The 22,075-nt window shown below is 43.5% G+C and overlaps 2 protein-coding genes across 5 annotated transcripts in view; both read left to right on the forward strand.

The window, feature by feature from the left end:
• Nucleotides 1-16: 16 nt before the first annotated feature.
• On the forward strand, nucleotides 17-9,326 carry dus2 (dihydrouridine synthase 2). 4 transcript variants are annotated; one of them, XM_085280937.1, is made up of 18 exons: nucleotides 17-85; nucleotides 239-363; nucleotides 697-744; nucleotides 988-1,125; nucleotides 1,981-2,026; nucleotides 2,103-2,194; nucleotides 2,516-2,559; nucleotides 2,677-2,737; nucleotides 2,814-2,861; nucleotides 2,935-3,000; nucleotides 3,602-3,672; nucleotides 4,002-4,088; nucleotides 4,302-4,470; nucleotides 4,584-4,705; nucleotides 4,794-4,934; nucleotides 5,486-5,573; nucleotides 5,677-5,750; nucleotides 6,837-9,325. In XM_085280937.1, exons 4-18 carry the CDS (start codon nucleotides 1,006-1,008, stop codon nucleotides 7,102-7,104), a joined length of 1,497 nt encoding a protein of 498 aa, XP_085137063.1. In that variant the 5' UTR covers nucleotides 17-85; nucleotides 239-363; nucleotides 697-744; nucleotides 988-1,005; the 3' UTR covers nucleotides 7,105-9,325. The 4 variants fall into 4 exon arrangements, with proteins under 4 accessions (XP_085137063.1, XP_085137065.1, XP_085137064.1 ...); XM_085280939.1 differs by lacking the exon at nucleotides 697-744; XM_085280938.1 differs by lacking the exon at nucleotides 17-85 and having other exon boundaries at nucleotides 237-363.
• Nucleotides 9,327-11,102: 1,776 nt separating this feature from the next.
• The window catches only part of nfatc3b (nuclear factor of activated T cells 3b), a 29,860-nt gene continuing 18,887 nt past the window's right edge, over nucleotides 11,103-22,075 (forward strand). The window contains exon 1 of the mRNA XM_085280941.1: nucleotides 11,103-11,543. Coding sequence (XP_085137067.1) covers nucleotides 11,471-11,543 — 73 coding nt within the window. The 5' untranslated portion in view covers nucleotides 11,103-11,470. The remainder of the gene's footprint in view (nucleotides 11,544-22,075) is intronic.

A 22,075-nucleotide genomic window follows, 5' to 3' on the forward strand; every position in this document is an offset into this window, starting at 1 on the left:
AAATCTGATTTTATAAGATTAAAACGCAAGAGAAAATTCCAGAATAGAGAGCAGAGAGGCAAATCAACAACAGCAACAAAAAAAAGTTAAATATATTGATTAAATTTGTAATTTTTGTAATATTATATATTTCTGTTTCCTTAACCTCTGAGGTTTTTTTTGTTTTTGCTGAATTTTATTTTTATTATTATTTTTATTTAAAATGAAAACTATAAATATAGATTCTGCTCTACTGAAGGTGTCGCGAAGATGAACGACGTGATGACGTAGATACCTAAACAGGAAGTTTAAACTGCAGCACGCTTTATTCTTCCCCACATGAGCACGAGAGCCGCTGTCGTCAGCACCTGAGAACAAATGCCGGTAAAGATTTGATTTAAACGTAGAGATAAAAACCTCTGCATGATCGCAGCTGTCGCTTCCGTACTAACGCCTGTTTTCAGCTCGTGACGGAAACACGGTTAAGCAATTAGCTAGAATGCTAACGTAGCTTGGCTAGCCGCTCTGCCAAACTCTGTGCACAAGAATTGCAGTTAAAACGTTTATCGCTTGTTCGCTGTCGGAAAGCTACCAGAGAGCATGAAACTAACTTTTCTACAATAAGCATCTCAATAAGGTTAATTCGGCGCAGATAGTTAGCAGATAATTGAAAATATTCAAGTGAAATTCTAACTTTAGGTCTGATAATCTGACCAGGTTGTCGACCTGTAGGAGAAGCTAATTGATCCAAAGCAACACTAAAAGGTAGGAATGTTGTTATTTGTATTGATTTATTTCAGTGGTGTCAATTAATGCATTAAACATACTTCTTTCAGTTATATCCAGTTGTGTTAGAACCGAAACCGCCTTAAATCAGCTGATTTTTTTGTAAGGGAGTTTTGTGTTGTTGTGAAAATGCGGCTAAACATGCCAGCACCTCTGGATAGTTGAAGCCCAGCTGTTTAAGAGGAGGGTCTCTGACCGTTGGGTCCTGTGTGGTCTTGGCAGGACGACTGAGCCGCCACGATGGCAGCAGGCCGGCTGAGCTTCAATAACATCACCGCCCTGGCTCCCATGGTGCGAGTGGGGACTCTGCCCATGAGGCTGCTCGCTCTGGACTACGGAGCTGATGTGGTTTACTGTGAGGTGAGGACAGAGGCTGTATCCTTGGTGACCATATTTGGATTATCCCCTCTCTGTGACATCATACAGAGCAAAGAGTGGTGAAAAAATAAATAAAATTATATTTATACAGCATCTTTCTAGACAGTCACAAAGTGCTGCACATAAGATGACAAATAATAAAATGGTAAAACAGACAATATAAAACAGGCAGAAATTTAACCAAAAACTGTTTTAAAAAGAGTTTTGAGTTGTTTTTTTAAAAACAGCTACTGAGTCCACAGTTCTTAAGGTTTGGGGGGAGAGGGCCACAGTCTCGGGGCCACAGTGGCAAAAGCTTCACCCTTAGTTCTCATCTTAGCTTGTTTTATAGCAAGTAAGCCCTGATCAGATGACCTCAGGGACCTGCTGGGGACATCGGGCTGTGGCAGATCAGAGATGTAGGCTGGTGCCAGTCCAGGCAAGGCTCTAAATGTCAAGACCAGGGTCTTAAAATGAACTCTAAGTTCAACAGGAAGCCAGTGTAGCTGAAATAGCAACGGTGTCACATGTGAATACTTTGTTAAAAGCCTGGCTGCAGCATTTTGCACAGCCTGCAGACGATCCAGGGAACCTTTGCTTAGACACATAAACAAAGAGTTACAATAGTCCAAGCGTGAGGAAATAAGCAATCTCAAGTATAGCAATCTCCAGTTCAGAGTGAGATAAAATAGGGCTTAACTTAGCCACATTTCTTAAATGACAAACTGCTAAGATGGAGTGTTTACAGCAACCTGACGGAACTTGGGTCACGTGTTGACCACAAGAAGAGGGAAATGTTTGATAAGAAATAAGTAAAATCTGAATAGTTCCCCCTTGACCCTTTGGTGTCTGTTGCAGGAGCTGATTGACATCAAAATGGCCCAGTGTCAGAGAGTGGTAAACGGTAAGAATCTGTGCCCTTCGCTGCCCTTCATACCGGCTGTTCATTCAGACCTTTCTCATAACTGTGTGTGCATCAGACGTGCTGGAGACGGTGGATTTCGTGGCTCCGGATGACCGAGTGATGTTCAGGACCTGTGAGAGGGAGAAGGGCAACGTCGTCTTCCAGATGGTGAGACTGGAAGCTTATGAGCGAGCAGAATGGCATCGACGTGGAGAAACAAAATTACTTTATTGGCTTTGTGCTTATTGTTTGCTATGGAAACGATAAGTCTGATTGGTCCTCTGCAGAGACGGGTCACAGGGTCAATCTCACATACTGTTTGACCCAAACAGTATTGAAGGATTAATCTTCCATTTATTATGTCAGACGTCTGTAGTTCAAAATTCAGGATTGGCACTTATTGTTGGGGAGGTTCAACGTGCTGTGAAGACATGAAATATGAACAGTGTGTAAGGGGACACCTCGAACAGTCTTCCTTTTGTCTTTCAGGGAACCGCTGACCCGGACAGAGCGTTGGCTGTGGCCCGACTTGTGTGAGTTCAAAGTTGACTCTTTGTGTTGCGAGTGAAGTGCTCGTGCCGTCAAGCTCTGCACCGCCTTCCTCGTCACAGTAACTTTAAACTTTGTGATAACAAGCTGCTTCCTCACAGGGAGAAGGATGTGGCTGCTGTCGACGTGAACATGGGCTGTCCAAAGGAGTATTCCACCAAGGTGAGTCCAGTCGCCCCCCACTGACGCTGTGACCCTCTGTCCCTGTGGCTGACCTCTGACCTCTGCTGTCCTGCAGGGCGGGATGGGAGCTGCTCTCCTGTCGGATCCTGATAAGATCGAAGCGGTGAGCTGTGAGCTAAGAGATCACGTCAGGATAAAAGGAATGTTTTTAATTCTGACTTTGGTCTTCACCTCAGATCCTGAGGACGCTCGTGACAGGAGTTTCCATCCCGGTGACGTGTAAAATCCGAATCCTGCCCTCAGTAAGACGTGAACGTTTCACTTCCTCACCTTCACTCTGTTATCTTATTCATAGCTGTATGTTTCAGTGTTAATGTGAGCTCACCCCTGTGCACTGTGGAGGGGGTTCCCTTTACCTCGTATTTTAAGGTCTTGTGAGACCCCATCCTTAAAAAATGAAATGTCATGTGCCTTGCACCCTCTGCATGCACACAGCCCCACCTCTGCCCTGTTTGTTGCAGCATGCGGTAATATGCAGCAGCAAATCTGCAAGTGCGTGTTTTACTTGCTGCCTTGCACCGTGCAGTCAAAGTGCTCGCTCAGAGACGCCCAGCTTTCTGTTTCGCCTCAGCTCTGCGTGTTTGGACGTCTGATCGTGGTTGGCTGCACGCTACGCGCAGTTTTTAAATGATGGTTTCATTCATTAAGAGAACAAAGTTATCCAAACCTAAATGCCCGTGTGCAAAAGTAACTGCCCCCTAAACCTGATAACTGTTCCAGCCTCGACACTGAGAAGTCAGGTGTTTGTGGTCCCTTCAGTGGGCCACATGTGCAGAAGAATACATGGGGGGGGGGGTAAATACTTACTGCAGATGTTTAATCTTCGCTGTTCTTTGGTTCCAGCTGGAGGAAACAGTCAGTCTGGTCCGAAGGATCGAGAGGACGGGCGTCGCTGCGGTCGCCGTTCACGGCAGGTAAACTGCGTCAGGAGTGTGAAAACTTCAGTTACAGAGAAGCAGAGTACAGTTTCATGCAGTCATTCAACTCGGATACATAATTAATTATAATGAGGCCAGTTCATCCTCTGATTGTCTTTGCTTTGCATCTAAAATATGAGAAAGTTAGAAAAACATCTCATAATATTTTTAAAAATAACTTTTACTGCACAAAACCAAACAACCGAACAATCTGTTTACGGTGCCAAACAGAAGGAGCCAATAAGGAGCCTGGAAAAGTCTCGAACTGCTTCCTGTTGGATTTCTTTTGGCTGTCGCTGACGGACGTCTGTCTCGTTGTTGTTCAGGTTTAAGGACGAGCGTCCCAGACATCCTGTCCACTGTGATTACATTCAGGCCGTCGCTCAGGCCGTCTCCATCCCCGTCATCGCAAAGTGAGTAACAGTCAGCTCCCGCTCATGTGTTTGAACGCCATTCTCGGCTTGAGATCGAGAGTTTGGCCCTGTTAGGGGAGAGCGGCAGCTCCTCTGAGGACAGAGCCGTGTGGTTTCTGTCCTCAGTAAATAGAATCTTAAGTACCAGCGTTCCTAAACGCAACACTAAGACCTGGAGTCATTAAACCGTCCGCTGTCCTGTGTCTCCTTCAGCGGAGGCTCTCTGGATCACGTGAAGACCAACGCCGACATAGAGGAGTTCAGAAAGGCGACGGGCGCCTCGTCGGTGATGCTGGCCCGCGCCGCCATGTGGAACGCGTCACTGTTCCGCAGCCAGGGAGCGCTTCCTTTGGAGAAGGTCATGGAGGACTACCTCAAATACGTGAGTTTGAAGTGCAGCTCGTGAAGACGCAGAATAAAATTCAATCTTTGGGGAAGCTTTGAGCATGTTTGGCGTCTTGTTGATTACCACAGATGTTGTTTGATGCTTCACAGGCGATTCAATACGACAACAATGCCTTCAACACAAAGTACTGTCTGTGTCAGATGCTCAGAGACAAGGTGGAGTCTCCTCTGGGGAAGCAGGTGCAGGCGGCGCAGACCAACGCTGAGATCAGGTGCAGCACTGTTTGTTTGTTTGCAGCAGTGTCAGATGTGTATGTACGTAGGGTGGGTGTGGTGTGATGTGGTGCTGACGTGTTGCAGCGAGGCGTACGGGCTGCAGGAGTTTTACCGGCAGACTCGGGAACAGCTGCAGGCTCGGAGGGACGCCCTGCAGAGCGGCAGCCAGCCGGAGCGACCCGTCACGGACGGAGACGTCACCACCATGGCCGTCAAGTTCGAACGGTGAGTGAAAAACACGTTTTCAGCTCCTCGTTTGCAGCTGGAGATGATTCTCATGGTTGACGCAGCGGCTCGTCGAGCCGGCCGTGAAAGGCCAGTGCACCACGCTTTTAGAGGCGTTGTGGTTTTCCAGAGACCTCAGCACAATATTTATGTAGTGTTATTTGATGAATTCATGCCACGACTCTTAACTGGAAATGAGCTTGTGGCTGATTTTTCCACCGTTGATAAACACGGTCTGGGGGTTCTTCTAACTTCTGTTCCCCAGTTTAACCTTAAGGAACCAGACCGCTTTATTTTTATCTAAAAATCAGGATTTGGCCGTCAGCCTGAAGACCAGCGGGCGGTGTGGACACGCAGCTTGTTCACGTCCACCTGCTGGTTATGTTTGGGCACCGAGAACTACTCAGTAGGTTCAGGGAACGTGTCAGTGTTACATGCACCAAACGCCGCCTCGAGAGAAAACGAGCAGCTGTATGACAGCGGGCTGGACACCGCTGCCCGTCTGCCTGCGTGGACTAAAGTGAAACTTGGTGGATTTGATGTGTTTGCAGGAGAGAGTATCCTCCTCAAATCACTCCGAAGATGTTCCTGCTCGAGTGGAGCCGTAAGGAGAAAGTGGAGCAGCCGCAGTACGAGACGGTGAGCAAACGCAAAGCTTCACGTCGACAGAAATGTTCGCCTTCGTTCCTGAATGTGACGGCGTGAATGATTTGTGCGGTTCTAAGAGGTGTGTGTGTTTCAGGTGCAGCGCGCTCAGGACCGAGCCTTTCAGTCCACAGTGACCGTCGCGCAGAAGAAGTACAGATCTTCACTGTGGTGAGTACAAACTTCAGTGCTTCTGCTCTGTAGCTGTGTTCAGTCACAGCGAGCCGCTAATGTGCTAAAACACCAGCGAGGCTCATCTCTTTCCCTCCACACAACCGGCAAAGTTTCTTGTTGGGTTCTTCTGAGCAGCTCTGAAAGTCTCCTGGGTTCACCGGTTGTTGAGCGGTGGTTCAGGCTTCTGTTTTTGGACGGGTGGACTGTGCCGAGCTTTGGCTCAATCCTGGAGAACTCAGCTGTTGTCCTGCTTCATGTCCAGCTGACAAATCTCAAATCTGATTTTTAGCCTGCATGCAAGCCGTTTTGCAACCCGCCTCCACCTTTTTCATTGATGCTCTTTTCTGTTGCTACATGCACTGAATTGCTGCCGTGTGATTGGCTGTTTGGATAGTTGCGTCATTTAGCAGCTGAACAGCCAACAGGGAATCTATACTCCTGAAGTAAGTTGTGAAGAGTCGGGAACGCTGAAAGATGACAGGAATGGCGTCTCTGAGCCCTCTTTAAGCACCTCAGTGACAAAATCAAGTCAACTTTATTTGTCAATTCTGCCACATGTACAGGACATACAGAGAATAGAAATTTCGTTACTCTCAAACCCTAGGTGAAATAGCAAATGAACATTTAAATATAAATGTCAGCTTGTGGAATAAACTGCACGGCTCTGATCCTCTGAGCGCTCCCGCCTCCTCACAAATATCTGTGCTCGCTCATTTCCTACGGTTATTGTGACGTCTCGTGTGGTTGAGCGCCCCTCCTACTGTTCTGACCACATTAGCTTCTCACAACAGGCACGACTGAAAGTGTGAAAATAGAAAGTTTCATACAGATTATCAAAAGTAGACTCGGTGTTGTCCCCGTCTGACACCAAGTGACTCATTTCAGCTCCAGATTTCATTTTGAAATGACACAAAGTAACTGAAGAGAATTAGAATATGTTTATTTAAAGACATCGTGAGGATGTTTTTCCAGCTCAGAGTGCGGAAACCCTCCAAGAAATGAGCCGCAATTGAAAATTTGATCGCAGTCGTGATTTCTTGAGTCTGCTGCGCTTTGGGCTAAAACTATCTCGCCGTCTTTCAGGGAAAAGTCAAAGAAGTTTGCAGAGCAAGCGGCCGCCATCGTCTGCCTGCGAGTTCTGGGAGTACCAGAGGGACGGATCGGCGAGGAAGACTCCGGCCTGGTCTGCAAAAGGAAGAGGGAGGGGAAGGTGAACGGCGCCGCAGAGGAAGAGAGGAGTAGGAAACGGCACGTAAACGACGTCCTGCAACAAACCTCAGAGGTTGCTGTGGTAACGAACAGTGACAGTCACCAAGAGGCTCCGCCTCCGAGCCAGCGGGAGAGCCTGTGAGGAGTTTAACAGCTGGCAGTGACCTGCATGATCAGACATTTAACCCAGAAATGAACTCTGAGTTTGTGCTCAGTTTTATTTTTTTATTATTCATCACTTCATCTGATTTAAACTCAAAGTAAATATTTTTTAAACCCAGCACGGCCGACATACGTCTCACAGCTCAGGTCTGATCGTTTAGTCCCGTTAACCACGCCGCTCATCCGCCTCTGTCCTGTGGATGTCTGCACGTGTGCGGGGAGCCACGCCTCCTAATGCACGCGGTTAAAACCCATCAGAACTCGCTGGGTTTTATATGAAACGTCTCGCGCGTGGCGTAGCCATCACACGGTGTCCGACCTGCAGAACAGACGCTATCCAGTGTGAGAGCCTCGGGTGTTTGATAAGAGAAGATTAAATTAAACACAGACCTCCTCCAGCTCTCTTCTGGGGTGGTGGGGAGGGCAAGATCTCTCCAGGAAGGGTCTCCTCCTGGGTCCAGAACACCTCACCTGCCAGGAGGAGCGCCACTCTGTCTCTGAGGGAGAGCCCCGCCCCCTTCAGAAGAAGCTCATTTCTCCCGTTAGTAACCCCGATCTCTCCCGGCCACAGGTGAGGGTAACAACAACAATCAGCAGCTTCACCGTTACAGTTTCATCACTGCAGCTGCTCGTCTCCAGCCCGGGTCCTTAGAATTTACAGACAAACGGCTGTTGGATAAAGGAAAGCTGGCGCAAACATCGAGCTCCTACATGTGAGGCTTTAATGAAAAACCTCACCAGAGGTGCCACACGAACATTTCACACACGCGTCCTGCAGCAGGTGAGCGACGGTTTCAGGGCTCGCCTAAAATCTGAGTCAGATCCTGGAATAAATGCAATCCTGTGGCTGCTCGTTAGTGATTCCTGTCAGCCTGGTATGAGCTGAGTGGACGACGCTGCGCAGCTGGAGCATCAGAGCGTCTGCCTGTAGATGTCTCTGTGCTGGACAGGTGAAAGAAGAGGGCGGTGCTCAACTTTTCAGTTCAAAGTTGAATCTGTAGAGCGTTGCAGAAAGCCGTTTTAACACCCGGTGCCTTACTCTGTCTTTTGTTCATGATTTGTGGAAGAGCCTCAAACGCACCGTGTGCTGATGGAGAAGACGTCTGTGATTTGTGCGGCTTCTCGCCGCTCAGTAAACACTGACTGTCACACTTTGTGAACTTGTTTTGATCTCATGATCTTCTTTGTTTTAAGGTATAAAATCTGCCAAATGATGTCATGTTTTATGTTCGTGCCAAAGGAACAACCTGTGCTTTTCTTTGTCTGCAAGTTGAATTAAAGCATGTGCAGCCTGGTGGATCTGTCCTCACAGAGCTCAGCTGTTCATAATGACATTTTGGACACTTTTCATTAACACTGGCTCAGGCTATGTTTGCCTCCATTAAAGAGGTCGTCTCTGTTAACCAAATGTGCATGTGGCTCATTTCCCCCTCAGTAATATCTGAATTTAATTGGATTTTAAACCCAGAACTTTAATCGCTTGTTTTGTCGCAGCAGGATTTCTGCTCGTGTTCAGAACTTTCTGCAAAGAAAAATAATTATCAAACTAGCTAAACCCAAAAACATGACTGACTGTTTTTACAATTATTGAATCCAGCGATGAGGCACAGAAAGCTGCAGTTCCTCTAACATCCACTAGAGGCTCCCGCAGTCAGTCCATCCCATAGACTCCCATGTTAAAACTTTGCTGGAGATATGAACACGTTTACAGCCTGATACACAAACTTCGGTCTCTACAGATGTGATCTCTATATAACACCTGTGCAGGTGGGGAGTCACTGTGTAAAGTGCATTAAGGCTGAAAGTTCGAACTATTCGGGGCGTGGCCTCTCTGGCCTGATAGGCGGATGGTGACACAGGCAGCTGTAGCTGCTAGCTGTCTGTTAGGCTTCACCTCTGGTAACTGGAGTCCCTGAACTGGACCTCTGGACCGTGTGATGTTTGGAGCATTTTTTTTTTGTTTGTTTTTTTGTCATGAGTGAAATTCTATTTCTGCACTAATTTGCAGGCGCTCTCATACTGTTTATGAATGCAGCTCGTTCTCATTAGCTGATAAATGAATACTCCACACTGTTGTCTAAACATGGTCACTTCTGGGTCCCACTAACCAGCATGGTGGCAGCCAAAAATGTTAAAACGGAGGCTTTAATATTCACTCATGAACCAACATGTGAGCTGTGTCCATCTGTCACATACAGTCTATGCCTCTCCTCTTCTCACTGTTCTGATCTTTAGCAAACATGAGCATGACATTAAAAAAGAAAGATTCTGTGGTTTTATTAACTCGTATTTGATCAACTTTCGGTTCAGGACGTGCTCAGAAAATCTCAGGAGAATGCGATCAATAATTATTAAAAAATATTTCTCAATTTTCTGTTATTTGTGTCGACCTTCATCCACAGATCAGCACATCTCTGGTGTCGCTGTATGATGTGGAGGCCCGGGCATAACAATGCTCGGCAGTCCCTCATAAAGAGGGTCACCTGGTCACCCAACCCACACCTGAACCTGAGGTCCGGTTCATGAACCGGCAGGTGCGAGTTTTCCTTCGAAATTCATGCAGTTTTAAAACCTTTAGCTTCCTGTGTGACATGTTTCAAGTAGCCTGGGCCTGTACTTGCTTCACCTGAACTCACCTGACCTCAGGTGAGTTCAGGTGAGGTCAGAGCTTCTGCACGCAGAACACGAGCGTCACTACACAGGTGTGCCGCATGGTGTTAAAATAAAACCGCCCCTTGTGTTTAACGAGTCCCGTGAAGTCCTGAGCTGAACCTGTGAGGTGAAGAAGACATCCTGCTGCTGACGTCAAATTAGGGCGGTCTGATGGTGCCTTCAGGGGCGCTGCGAAATACGGTTTCCAGGCGCATGCTGATCTCTGGGAGGGGACTCAAAGAAGGTGCAATGTGAAGCTGTGTGTCTGAAAAAATGGTCATAATTAAGGACAGGAACACCCTGTGGAGGCTTTCTAAAAGCACATGTCAGCTTTCTGTCAGCTGCTCAGTGGAAAACAAGATGAAGTTGGGTGAGGCCACACAGGAAACTAACGTCTCACAGCTGAAAAAGGAAGTGCAAGGTTAGCAGCAGTGTGCATGGAGAGATACTACAGTGCTGCACTTTAAATATGAACACAGGAACTGCTACAGATCAGCAGTTTCTGACTACAAAAGCGGGGGGAGCATATTTAAGTTATATTTCTGTTCATGAATCAATTATCGGATTATATAAAAAGAGGCAGTAATAATAAATGCTCTGCTTACAAAAACAGATGTATTCTTACAGCAGCTGGAGACAAATGAACCATGTCTTAAAGATCTTATTTTGAAATTATAGCTCAGACATGATGAAACACATTAGCTGTTTTTAAAAGGAATTCGAGGGTTCTGAATATCTGACTGGTGTAATCTTTATTTTTATGAATTGAAAACCTGTTATGACACTAGTCATCATCTTCTATTGGCTGCTCTCTTCAGGGGTTGTCGCAGTCGACCATCTGCCTCCATCTTCTCCTATCCCAGCATGCTCTTCTGTCACTCCATCCCTCTGCATGTTGTCCTGCACTACATCATCGAACCTCTGAGGTCTTCCTTCTTTTCCTTCCTCCTTCGTTACTTTGGATGCTTGACCCCATCCAAATGGGAATCCCCTCCCATCACACACAGCACCACTTCATATGCTTCTCTGCTACTCCTGACTTCCTCATGCAGTAAAAAAAAAAAAAAGATAAATAAAAATATATTCTTTTAAATTGTTAAATAAATGGTAAAGTTTTTTGTTTTCAGGGTTAACTTCCTGTTTGATACTTGCCACACCCATTTATGACATGCCACACCAAGATATCACAGCTAAGGTTTATTTAGAAAAAATAAACAAACATAAAAAGTAAACAACGTTTAGATCGAACTCTTTATTTCCACTTTTGGCAGTATATAAACCCTGCCCATTTTCACTTTTGGCTGAATGGGACCGTTTTCAAAAAGCCCCGGTCACGCGTAAACACGATGTATTGGGGTTTCCGAGGCGGCCGTGAAGGCAGCAAACGGATCAAGCTGGAGGAGCGTAAAAAGTGAACGCGAGCAGGAGCCGCGAGGACAACAAGTTAGCGCGGATAATGGGACCATTGTGCTCCAGCAAGGCAGACCGCAGGCGTGTTTACTGAGCCGTCACATGCCGCCGGCCAACTTTTAGCTCGGATTCAGTCGTCGTTTCGTTCGGCGGGTCAGTTAAAAACAGAGTTCTGCTTTCAGTCGGATGTCAGTGAGTGAGACAGGTCACTTTTAAAGACAGGCAGGCAGACAGGTCGGCTGCACGGCTTCCGCTGGGGGACATTTTCGGCTCTGTTCACTTCAATGTCCACAGTAAACTGCGCGGAGGAGCTGGACTTCAGACTCATCTTTGAGGACGACGGCAGGCAAACGGCAGGTACGTGTCATTTTCTCGACGTTAGTTAGCAATTTGTCGGCGGCGTCAAGCTAGAGCTAAAGGGGGCGCCACCGGAGGTGACCGGCTTTGGCCTTCAAAATAAAACACGGCACGAAACTGGACAGACTTTTGAAGCTGCCGCAAAACTTGTGTCAGATGTTCATTTTTATTTTGTGGTGACTATTTCTAGATTTTTTTCCCCGCTGGGTTCCCCATAAGGTTTAAATCAGTATAATCAAGCCATTACATTACATTTTTTAATAAATGTTCCACCAGTAGCAAGTAGACATTGGACTATCTGAGATGTTCTTTTACATTTCCTTAAAATGTTAGCCAAATATATACAGTTCCTTCTCCTATAAAGTACTCTACTCATTTGAAATAGTCTCAAAACATATTCATTGTTTAAAATGTTAAAATGCTAAAATAGAAATATGAGCATGACTGGCACAGTTTTATCTCCATGAACTGTATTTTATGGTGTAATAATAAACAGCTTTGTAATAATCTACTAAATTTACTGTGTAAACTGTAGCCGTTTGTCTAAATGACAGATTTAATGACCTGTAGCTGTTTGTCTAATGACAAGGATTACAGTTCCCGTATTTCAAGCAGCTACGACAGTGATTAATGATTATTTTAGTCGGTAATCAGTTTATAATCCGAAAACAGTCCAGAAACACGTCACCATAGTCGAATACTTTGCGCGAATTTACTTTGAAAATCCCGACCGGATGTTGTGATTTTGTGTTTTGGTCGACGTGACACATCAGCTGTCTGCTGATAAATGTGGATCAGGAGGTGAATAGAGGGCCAAACCAGCTTCTTCACTTCCTGCCTGACTTATTGATAGACTTACCGATTAATCAGCAGATCAATGATGTCTGAACTGAAAACCATTAACAGATATTTTAACATTTACGTCATCTGACCTTTACTGCAAAAGCTCTTAATGTTGGCTTTTTTTTAACATCTTATCTTCATTTTATTTTTCAATAAATCAATTTATGGAAAATAAGATTCAGAAAATAGGAGAAAAAAATCACAGAAACTTCACTTTACCCCAGACTTCAGCGTAAAAGTCAGAAATATCAACTTTGTTCAAACTTGATTTGAAAAAAAAAAAGGTAATCAGTTGACTCATCAAATAGCCAATGGGCAAACATTTATAACACATCGAAGTAAGAGGAAGTTGCAGTTTTGAATTAATGTCCACGAATAGCAACGTATGTGGCGTGTTTGTGGCTTTAAGTCTTGTGTGTGTAACCCGAAATCTATCGGGTGGTTTCCTGCTCGTTAAAAATTTACTCCCCACCAATCATGTTGGAAGGAAAATCACCAGATCGTCATTTTAAAAACCAAAATACAAAGGGAGGGTTTAATTCACTCATGCATAAAATACATTTATCAAACGGTCAGAAATAACAGGAAGATGCTTTTCACTATGATAACAAAGACGTCGCCCAAAAACTCTGATTTAAATGGAAAAACCCCCTGACTAAGAAGTCTTTTTGCAACGTTCCGGAAATTGAGAATTAGTCGTATTTTTAGTTTCTCGTGGCTGATATACTCATAACAGCATGCTGTTTAAATGCTTGGTTACTGAGGGGCAACCAATCAGAAAGGGGACTGGAATACACTTCTGTATGGCATCTGTCATAGAAATAGATGATGCCAGATATTGCAGCGCCTTTAGGCGACTGCTGTTGTGATTTGGCGCTGTATAAATAAAATTGAATTTAATTGGATAAAATGTGAAAGAATACAACAGACGGAGCGTAGACTCTAGCTGTCTAATATGTCTAACACTTGAAGAAAGTACGCTTTGTTTGGTTTTCTCCAACTTCATTTATTAAGAGTCTGTAGCTATAGCTCCACAAACGCATTGCCTGTGACAGCCCTGATATAAAATAAAAAATTATAACCGACTTCCTTTCATAGAATAACATAAAAAGATTGTATTGAAGTTCTACTGATGCACAGCTGCTGTAGTAGAGTCCAAGAATAAAAGCATGAAGCTGGAACGAAGCAGAAGAGGTCACTTTAAATTGTCATATTTTTCAAACATTTATGCATTTGATGCACCATAGACGAGATATTTTCAGGCCTCATACTCATACCTGTGCAGAAAAGCCTGCGTGACGTGCTGTCGGTACTTCTGAGTTTTATCATCAGCTAAAAGCACCTAACTGGCATGTTTCTGCATTGCAACAAGCTCCAAACCTGCCTTTGTCTCCTTGTCAGTTTCACACTGTCAGCAGGTCAAGTTAGGAGTGATGTTTGTTTTCAGAGGGCTGGGTCTTCAGCTGGCTCAGCTTCTGCCTTCATGCTATAACTTTGATTATCTGCTTGCTGATGTGCTGACGCCGTTTCCTGATCTGAGTGTTTTCTGTGTTTGATGTTTAACCTGCTGGAGGTCCCACCCTCTCGTTTTTCTTTATCAATAGTTCAAGCTTTCTGAAGGTCTAAATTGGCTCTTCAGACACTTTACTAGGAGCCTGTTTCAAAAATACCTGTGTCTTTAGTTAAATCTATGAAAAGTGTCAAAAGAAGAATCCATTCTTAATTAAGGGAAGCAGGAGGAAAGGCTGAGGTATGAAACGTATACAAGAATTGGACTGAAATGGGTCTGATGGAGCGATGGATCCAGATCCAGTATAGATGGAGGAGGTCAGGAGAGAGGTCCAACAGTGAGGCTCCAGCCTGTGAGACACGGTGGAGGCTCGGTCATGGATTCAGCCAGTGCTGTCGGAGATCTTTGTTAAAACTGATGAAAGTCAGATTTGATCCACTGTACAGTAACATCTGTAACATCTGCGTCTCATTTGGATGTTAGGTTTGTTCTTAGTTGACATCACCTGTGCTAAATCCAAAGTGTTTCCACATAATGGCCGATTCTGCTTTTAGAAACAAGCTGCTTTCCTTCTGCTGTGCCAGACGTTTGCTCTTTGTTTGTGTGTCTGTCGTTCAATGTAGTGTCGTTTCTGTTGGCGGAGTGTTTTCCGTATCATAACTGAGGTTAATGATAATATATTAATTAGGGCTGCCACAAACGATTGTTTTGATAGTCGACTAGTCACCGATTATTTTTGCGATTAGTCGACTAATCAGATCATCATCCACTGGACGTACAGCGTACAGCTTATTGCACCAGCAGCATCTGCTCTTATATAACTATCATTAGCTTACAGCTTTAAGTGTTTAAGGTATGTGCTAACTAAAAATAAAGACAAGATGATAGTTTATTAATTTTTAATGAAGTTTGCAGATTGTTTCGGTGAAGTTTAATAAACTCCTTGCTATCTAAAATATAACAGGACACCAGAGTAAATTCTCCAGCATCTCACACTTCTGATGATCAGCTGTCTGCTTGACGTTTATTCAGCTGTGCAAAAACTAACTTTAATCTCAGCCAAACCGATTTACTCAGGAACAAATAAAATACTAAAAAAAAGCCAAACAATAACATTTTAAGTTATCTAAGTGACTCATATATCATGTTTAACCTGAGTAGTGAAAGACGGCGGTGGGTTTGAAAACGATTTGCTGGGAGTCCGGTGTTCTCACGGCTCTAGTGAGCCTGTAACCCCGGCTAGCTATCGAGCTAGTGGGTAACAGACGTCTCCGAAAACGTCGGAGCGCTTTTGAAAATATGTGGTGTCCTGATAAACTGAGCAGATATTTGAGGTTTACACAGCTACATTCTCCCTGAAAATATGTTAAACGTTTATTTTGTGACCCAGAAAGAATAATAAGAGCAATATTAAAACTAACCAGCTGCCGCCATTGTTGGAAACTGCACTGGGCTGCGCTATGAATTCTGGGACACAGCTTCTTCTTCTTCGGGGTTTAACGGCAGCTGACATCCTTGTACATGCAGTGCTGCCATCTTCTGTTTCAGTCCGTTATTACACTCTTAAATCCTGCTACTTATTCCTGTGTCTTTCAGGATCTTACAAAGCTTCAAACGACGCGTCGACTATTAAATCAGTCGTCGACGATTCTGATAGTCGATGTAATCGTGACTAGTCGACTAATCGTGGCAGCCCTAATATTAATAACATATTATTGATTAACCTCGTCTTGTGGACGGAGGTTCTCAGATGTTTGGTCTGTTTTTGGCGTCTTCTTCCTGCTGTTCGATGGCGTTTGCGGTGGACCCTCAGCAGGAGCTTTGGGAGAACACGGGGATCGTTTTTAGCTGAAAGAATTTGGACCATTTTTCACTCTGTGGTTTCTCAGAGTTTGTTTGAAGGAGTATTTTGAGCCAATAATGACTAATGAAGACAAAGCTGTGGTTTGCTCCTGACAAATTTTGTCCTACTATTATATGTAATAACACTTTATTATTTCCCACCAGTCGGTTCTTACTTTGACAGTTTTATATCAGACTGCTGACACAGTAAACTAAAGTAAATCCTTGGACTTGGTGGAATAATCAGTTGTGATTTTGAGCAGATGTGATGTTATTGGCAGCTCATAGGTCATGAAATTAAAGTCTTGTTTGTAGATGGACAGAAAAACAGCGAGCAGCTATTTTTATACTCTTTCATTGGTTCTTTAGTCAAACAGACACTGAAGGAATCGTCTGCACCTCTGAAAAGTTTTCACTGGTTTCTCTTTAATTCTTGACGCTTCTTTCAGCTGTTCTGAATGTCCTGCAGGCTGACTTTGAAAGACTGGCAGATAAGCAGCTTCAGCAGCTCTGATGGATGAATGGATGCATAGACTGTGAGGTGATTAGATGTGCAGATAGATTACGGACAGGTCAGCAGATGGCTACTGCAGATGTGTTCGTTGTCTGCATGCGCTTCAGGCAGCGTGCTGCCGTGCATCACTGCTGGCAGGTTTTACTTCCTGGTTTGCTTGTTTTTTTTGTTTGTTTTAACCGCTCTGTGACACCCAGCTGCTGGCGGGTATCACCTCCTCCCCCTCTGTCTGCACTCAAACGGGGTAACTGTTGCATCAGATCTCATTTATTTCTACTCAGCGAGTGGAGCTACTGAAGCAGATCACAGTTGGAGCTTTTATGCCTTTTTTGCATACACACTGCAAGGTGTGTATGTGTGTGTGTGTGTGGGTGAAGGGGGGGTATTAATAGTAGTGTTGTAGTATGGCGTGTGTGCAGCTGTGTGAATGCATTTACTCAACTGTTGGAGATAATCTGTCACCATAATTACCTCTGTGCAAGTAGAGTCGGACCGAGACGGCGTTACTGAAAATAGCTGAATAATGCATCACGAATACGCGTCGTCACAGACACTATACAGCAAATGGTAAACAATCAGCAGGCAGACAGGAAGTGGTTCTCCTCTGGAGGTTGTTTGGCTGGTTTGGGATTTCATAAAACTTTTTTAAACCACATTCAGTATCAGTTCCCTTATCGGATCTCATTTTTGGGCATCTAAAAAAGTATAAATAACCACAAATCAGAGCATCAGTGTGTCAGGACCTCTGTGGTCACACAAGATGCTCATTTCCATCTCTCACAGACCTTTGTGGTTTATTGCCAACTTTAATTTGATCAAAAAAATGAAAATATCCCGGATTATACTACAGGGTGGGCCATTTATATGGATACAGCGTAATAACATGGGAATGGTTGGTGATATTAAAGTCCTGTTTGTGGCACATTAGTATATGTGAGGGGGCAAACTCCTCAAGGTGGGTGGTGACCATGGTGGGTAGAGATGGGCCGATCCGATATTACGTATCGGTCCGATACTGACGTAAATTACTGGATCGGAGAGAAATAAAAAATGTAATCCGATCCATTAAATAGCAAAAAAGCACCTCACAAAACTCGCGACACGGCGTAACTCGGCTCATTACCGTAGCACGTCGGAGCAGTATGCATCACGTGATAGAGCGGCTGTGTGTGTTTGGAGCCTCGCTACCAATCCAGCATTTCATCTCCGAGGAAGTTTTCCCAGAGAGAAGTAAAGCAAGTGTGTAAGTTCATCTCTGAATGTTTGTAAAGCTTAACAACAGATATATGGAGCGACTGCCTCTTCTTGCTGCTACTTCAATCATGAAACTGATCAATGATCAGCTGATCGGCTTTTCTCTCTTCTTTGCTTTTGGCCCACTTTGCACCAGAAAGAGGAAACCAGCGGCTGAACAACAGCAGCACGTTTAAGCTTGATCAGCTGTTGTTAGAATTTATTTAATATTACTTTCTACTCCAGGATCTTTTTCTACGTAGCTGACGCTGGTAACTGTGCAGGGCCGGATCTAGCAAAGTTTAGCCAGGGGGGCCAATAGGGCATTAACTGGGAAAAGGGGGCACAAAGACATACTTTTCTTTCTTATTGTCATTTAAAATGTCGAGCTTTTAATAAATAATTATCTGAATCTTACACCCAAAGTTTTAATCTGATGTAAAATGTATAGAAGTCCATTACTGTATATAGTAACTGTTAAGTCTAATATACCCTAGTAAGCTGTAGTACTTTTTCCTTTGGGAAGGTACCATCTGTGCAGTCTGCAATTTTGTTGAAGAAAGATGTTGAATCTATTTAATTATTCTTGAAAAATAATTTATTTCTGTGCATTAAATTAAAGTTGATTACATCGATTAAGCATCATGAGGTGGGGGGTGGTTCCCTATTATTATTATTATTATTATTATTATTATTTATTTATTTATTTATTTATTTATTTATTTATTTTTTTTGCTGGGAGTTTGAAACCCTATTAGTTAGGTTGCTTACTCTTTAAAATACCAGAGTAGGGAGGATGGAGCAGGTTTAAGTTTATTAGATTGATCAGTTTTGCTGAACTATGAAATATTTTGGGTGCAGTGTATTTTTTACATACAGGTATAACAGAATAGCTTTAGTGTTGTTGTTTATTTAAACTTGAGTATGAACTTATACCAAATGCAGCAAGATATTAAAAAAACACTATATCAGATTCATATCGGTATCGGCCGATATACCAATTTATGATATCGGTATCGGACATAAAGTGGTATCGCGCCATCTCTAATGGTGGCCATTTAGAAGTCGGCCATCTTGGATACAACTTTTGTTTTTTCAATAGGAAGAGGGCCATGTGACACATCAAACTTATTGGTAATGTCACAAGAAAAACAATGGTGTGCTTGGTTTCAACGTAACTTTATTCTTTCTTTATTTACAAGTTTCTGACCACTTATAAAATGTGTTCAATGTGCTGCCCATTGTGTTGGATTGTCAATGCAACCCTCTTCTCCCACTCTTCACACACTGATAGCAACACCGCAGGAGAAATGCCAGCACAGGCATCCAGTATCCGTAGTTTCAGGTGCTGCACATCTCGTATCTTCACACCATAGACAATTGCCTTCAGATGACCCCAAAGATAAAAGTCTAAGGGGGTCAGATCGGGAGACCTTGGGGGCCATTCAACTGGCCCACGACGACCAATCCACTTTCCAGGAAACTGTTCATCTAGGAATGCTCGGACCTGCACCCATAATGTGGTGGTGCACCATCTTGCTGGAAAAACTCAGGGAACGTGCCAGCTTCAGTGCATGAAGAGGGAAACACATCATCATGTAGCAATTTCAAATATCCAGAGGCCTTGAGGTTTCCATTGATGAAGAATGGACCCACTATCGTTGTATCCCATATACCTCACCAAACCATCACTTTTGTTGTTCCAACAGTCTTGGAGGGATCCATCCAATGTGGGTTAGTGTCAGACCAATAGCGCTGGTTTTGTTTGTTAACTTCACCATTCACATAAAAGTTTGCCTCATCACTTAAATGATTTGCAAAGAGCAGTGGTTCCCAAACTGTCAGGGAACTGCAGCGGGGCTAAAAGTACTACATTAAAAAGAAAAACTTGAAAATTTCTGCTTTGAATTAAATATAAAATTGCTGTTAAATGATTGCATTAAAAAAAGTAGCAGAACTACGGTGGCCAACTCCAAAACACGTGCAAACTCCAAAACACGTGCAAACTCCAAAACACGTGCAAACTCCAAAACACGTGCAAACTCCAAAACACGTGCAAAATCCAAAACACGTGCAAACCCCAAAACACGCGCAAACTCCAAAACACATGCAAAATCCAAAACACAACGGAAGTGCTCCAGGACGCTAGGGGCAGTGTTGAGCTTTTGTTACCTAGTAACTACACAAGCCAGGAAGTACCAATGACCGGATTTGGGGTCTGCAGCCTTAAAGGCCGCATTTTAAGGCCGATTATGTCACAGCGACACGACAAAGACTGTCCCAATTCAAAGGCTGCTCGAAATGCGGCCCTCAAATGCGTCCTTAATTTCCCTGAATTTTAAGGATGGGTCTGTGTAGCCTTCATGGTCCAACATATCCCAGACTTCATAGCGCGGCGGTGGTTTGGATAATTTTGCCGAAAAAAAACGGCGGAAGCGGAGCGGACGAAGAGTAAACTTCCAGAAGTAAGTACTGAATATTATGTCACTTATTTATGCGCAAATGTTTTTATAATGAAGAACATTAAAACATTACTGTTGGCAACATGTCGGGAAAGTTATGTGACATTAGCGACGTTTGTACTAACTTGGTTTTAAAGCCTTCACTTCAAAATATTCGCCGTTCAATAGCTGACTTTAATCTTACAGAGAATGTGATGATTTTATGCGTAATTAAAGTCAGTCATGTCAGTCAGCTGACGGTTCACTCGTTAAGCTGAAAGAAAGATGCTTTAATCACAGCAGTCACACATGTGTCCACTGCACCATCTGGAACTCTTCTTGTTTACACTCGTAATAACACAAACACTAAATCCTGCTTCTCTGTGCTGTTGTGTAGCAGTGTGTACACCTGAGACTGTCACCTGTCTGTCTGTCCTGCACTCTCTCTCCGTTTCTTTCTCTCTGATTGTGGAATAAAAGTATGAACGTGTGTTTATAAGTTACACTTGTGTTTGAATCCTGCAGCTTATCACACATTTGATGTCCATGTGTGACGACTGCAAGTGTCCAGAGTGAGGACAGACTGAGGGACCCACTGCTGCACATCATCTGTGAGGCTTTGCACCCCTGATGATCCACCAGGACAAACTCGGCAGTGTGTGAGGAAGAGGAGGAGGAAGAGCCAGCAGCAGCTGACAGATGGAGAGAATAGACAGACTGTTCCCTGTTTGTGAAGGACTGCTAGGAAAGTTTAAAATAACTAATTGTCTGTCCTGAATCAGTCTTATTAGGTAATGTTCAAATAATTTTATCATTCCAGTGTTTCCAGTGTGGGAGAAAGTACTCAGAGTACTCAGGGCCTTCAAGTTACACACCATGAAAGGCAGCAACAAGTTTAATGTTCAGAAACCTAAAGTCTGTATCAGCAGCAGAATGGAGCTAAAATAAATGTTGGTTTCAGTTCTATGAAGCTTTGAGTATTTTGGATCAGTAGCTGCTGTGTTTGTTGCATCATATTGCTGTAACTGTTTATATGCTTTATATATTCTGAGGTAAGTTGATCTATAGTGTTACATCATATTCTATAAGGATGTTATGTGTTTGTAGACTTTCTGCCCAGTTTGACCCATTTAGCAGACGTCAGCCTGTTTAAGGCTCTGATGTCTATTCTGTGTGACTTACAGCAGTTATGACATGGTCTGATTTTCTCACCCAATAAAGGAATATTTAATACATCAGTCTACTCTTCATTTTATCAGAAACATATATATACTATTATATATTGTACATATATTTATTAGTTTCAGATGTAGCCATTCTTGTATTTTGCTTGTTTACATTATTGTATTTTGCACAACTCTGTTGCTTGTGAAGCTCGCACACAAGAATTTCACTCACATGTGCTGTACCAATGTACCTGCACATGTGATGTGACAATAAAAGTGATTTGATTTGAAACAGCTCACAGCTTGTACATTTTCTTTTTACACATGTATGTAAGCATTTGAGCCAAATTTAGTAATGCCAACATACTGAAGGAACAACATTTGTCTCTTATATATGATACACCTATATATGCACTGTCAATATACATTTTGAACCAGCTGCAGATGTCAGAGTAACAACTGACTGACCCCCACATAAAGTGCGTTACAGTAGTCCACAGGGGAAGAAATAAAAGCATGGATCACGGTTTCAAAGTGCTGCCTAGAAAGAAACGATTTCACTCTTGCCAGTCGCCTTAAATGATAAAAATGGACTGGTCCAACTTAAAACCAAGGGCAGTAACAACAGGTTTAAAATAAACCTCCAGGGGTTCCAAATGAAAAGAAGAGGACTCACAGGGGCCACTGGGTCCAAACACCAACAAAACTGTTTTCTTTTCATTCAAATTTAAAAAGTTTAGAGCCAACCAAGCTTTAATGTCATCTAGGCATGTCAAGAGAGGTTTTATTCAGATGCCATCCTTCTGCTTCAGTGGCAAATAAATTTGGCAGTCATTCCTATATACTTGTCTTTGAGTGAAGATTTAAGGTGGTAAGACATGTAAATAACTGCAACTTGAATCTGTACTGAAGCTCAGTATTTGACAAAGAGTTCATGTTCACTGCTGTAATACCTAATAATGACTAATATAACAACCATAATA

This window comes from Mchenga conophoros, linkage group LG7 (assembly GCF_057382185.1).
Source record: "Mchenga conophoros isolate Kocher_MC1m ecotype Shallow Benthic linkage group LG7, M_conophoros_male_GT1.1, whole genome shotgun sequence".
NCBI lineage: Eukaryota > Metazoa > Chordata > Actinopteri > Cichliformes > Cichlidae > Mchenga > Mchenga conophoros.

Excerpts from the sequence above, each read along its gene's own strand:
- dus2 (XM_085280937.1), top strand. The coding sequence starts at position 1,006 with ATGGCAGCAGGCCGGCTGAGCTTCAATAACATCACCGCCCTGGCTCCC. Across the intron at positions 2,195-2,515 it reads GCAACGTCGTCTTCCAGATG|GGAACCGCTGACCCGGACAG; the intron begins GTGAGACTGGAA and ends TTTGTCTTTCAG. Across the intron at positions 5,574-5,676 it reads AGCAGCCGCAGTACGAGACG|GTGCAGCGCGCTCAGGACCG; the intron begins GTGAGCAAACGC and ends TGTGTGTTTCAG.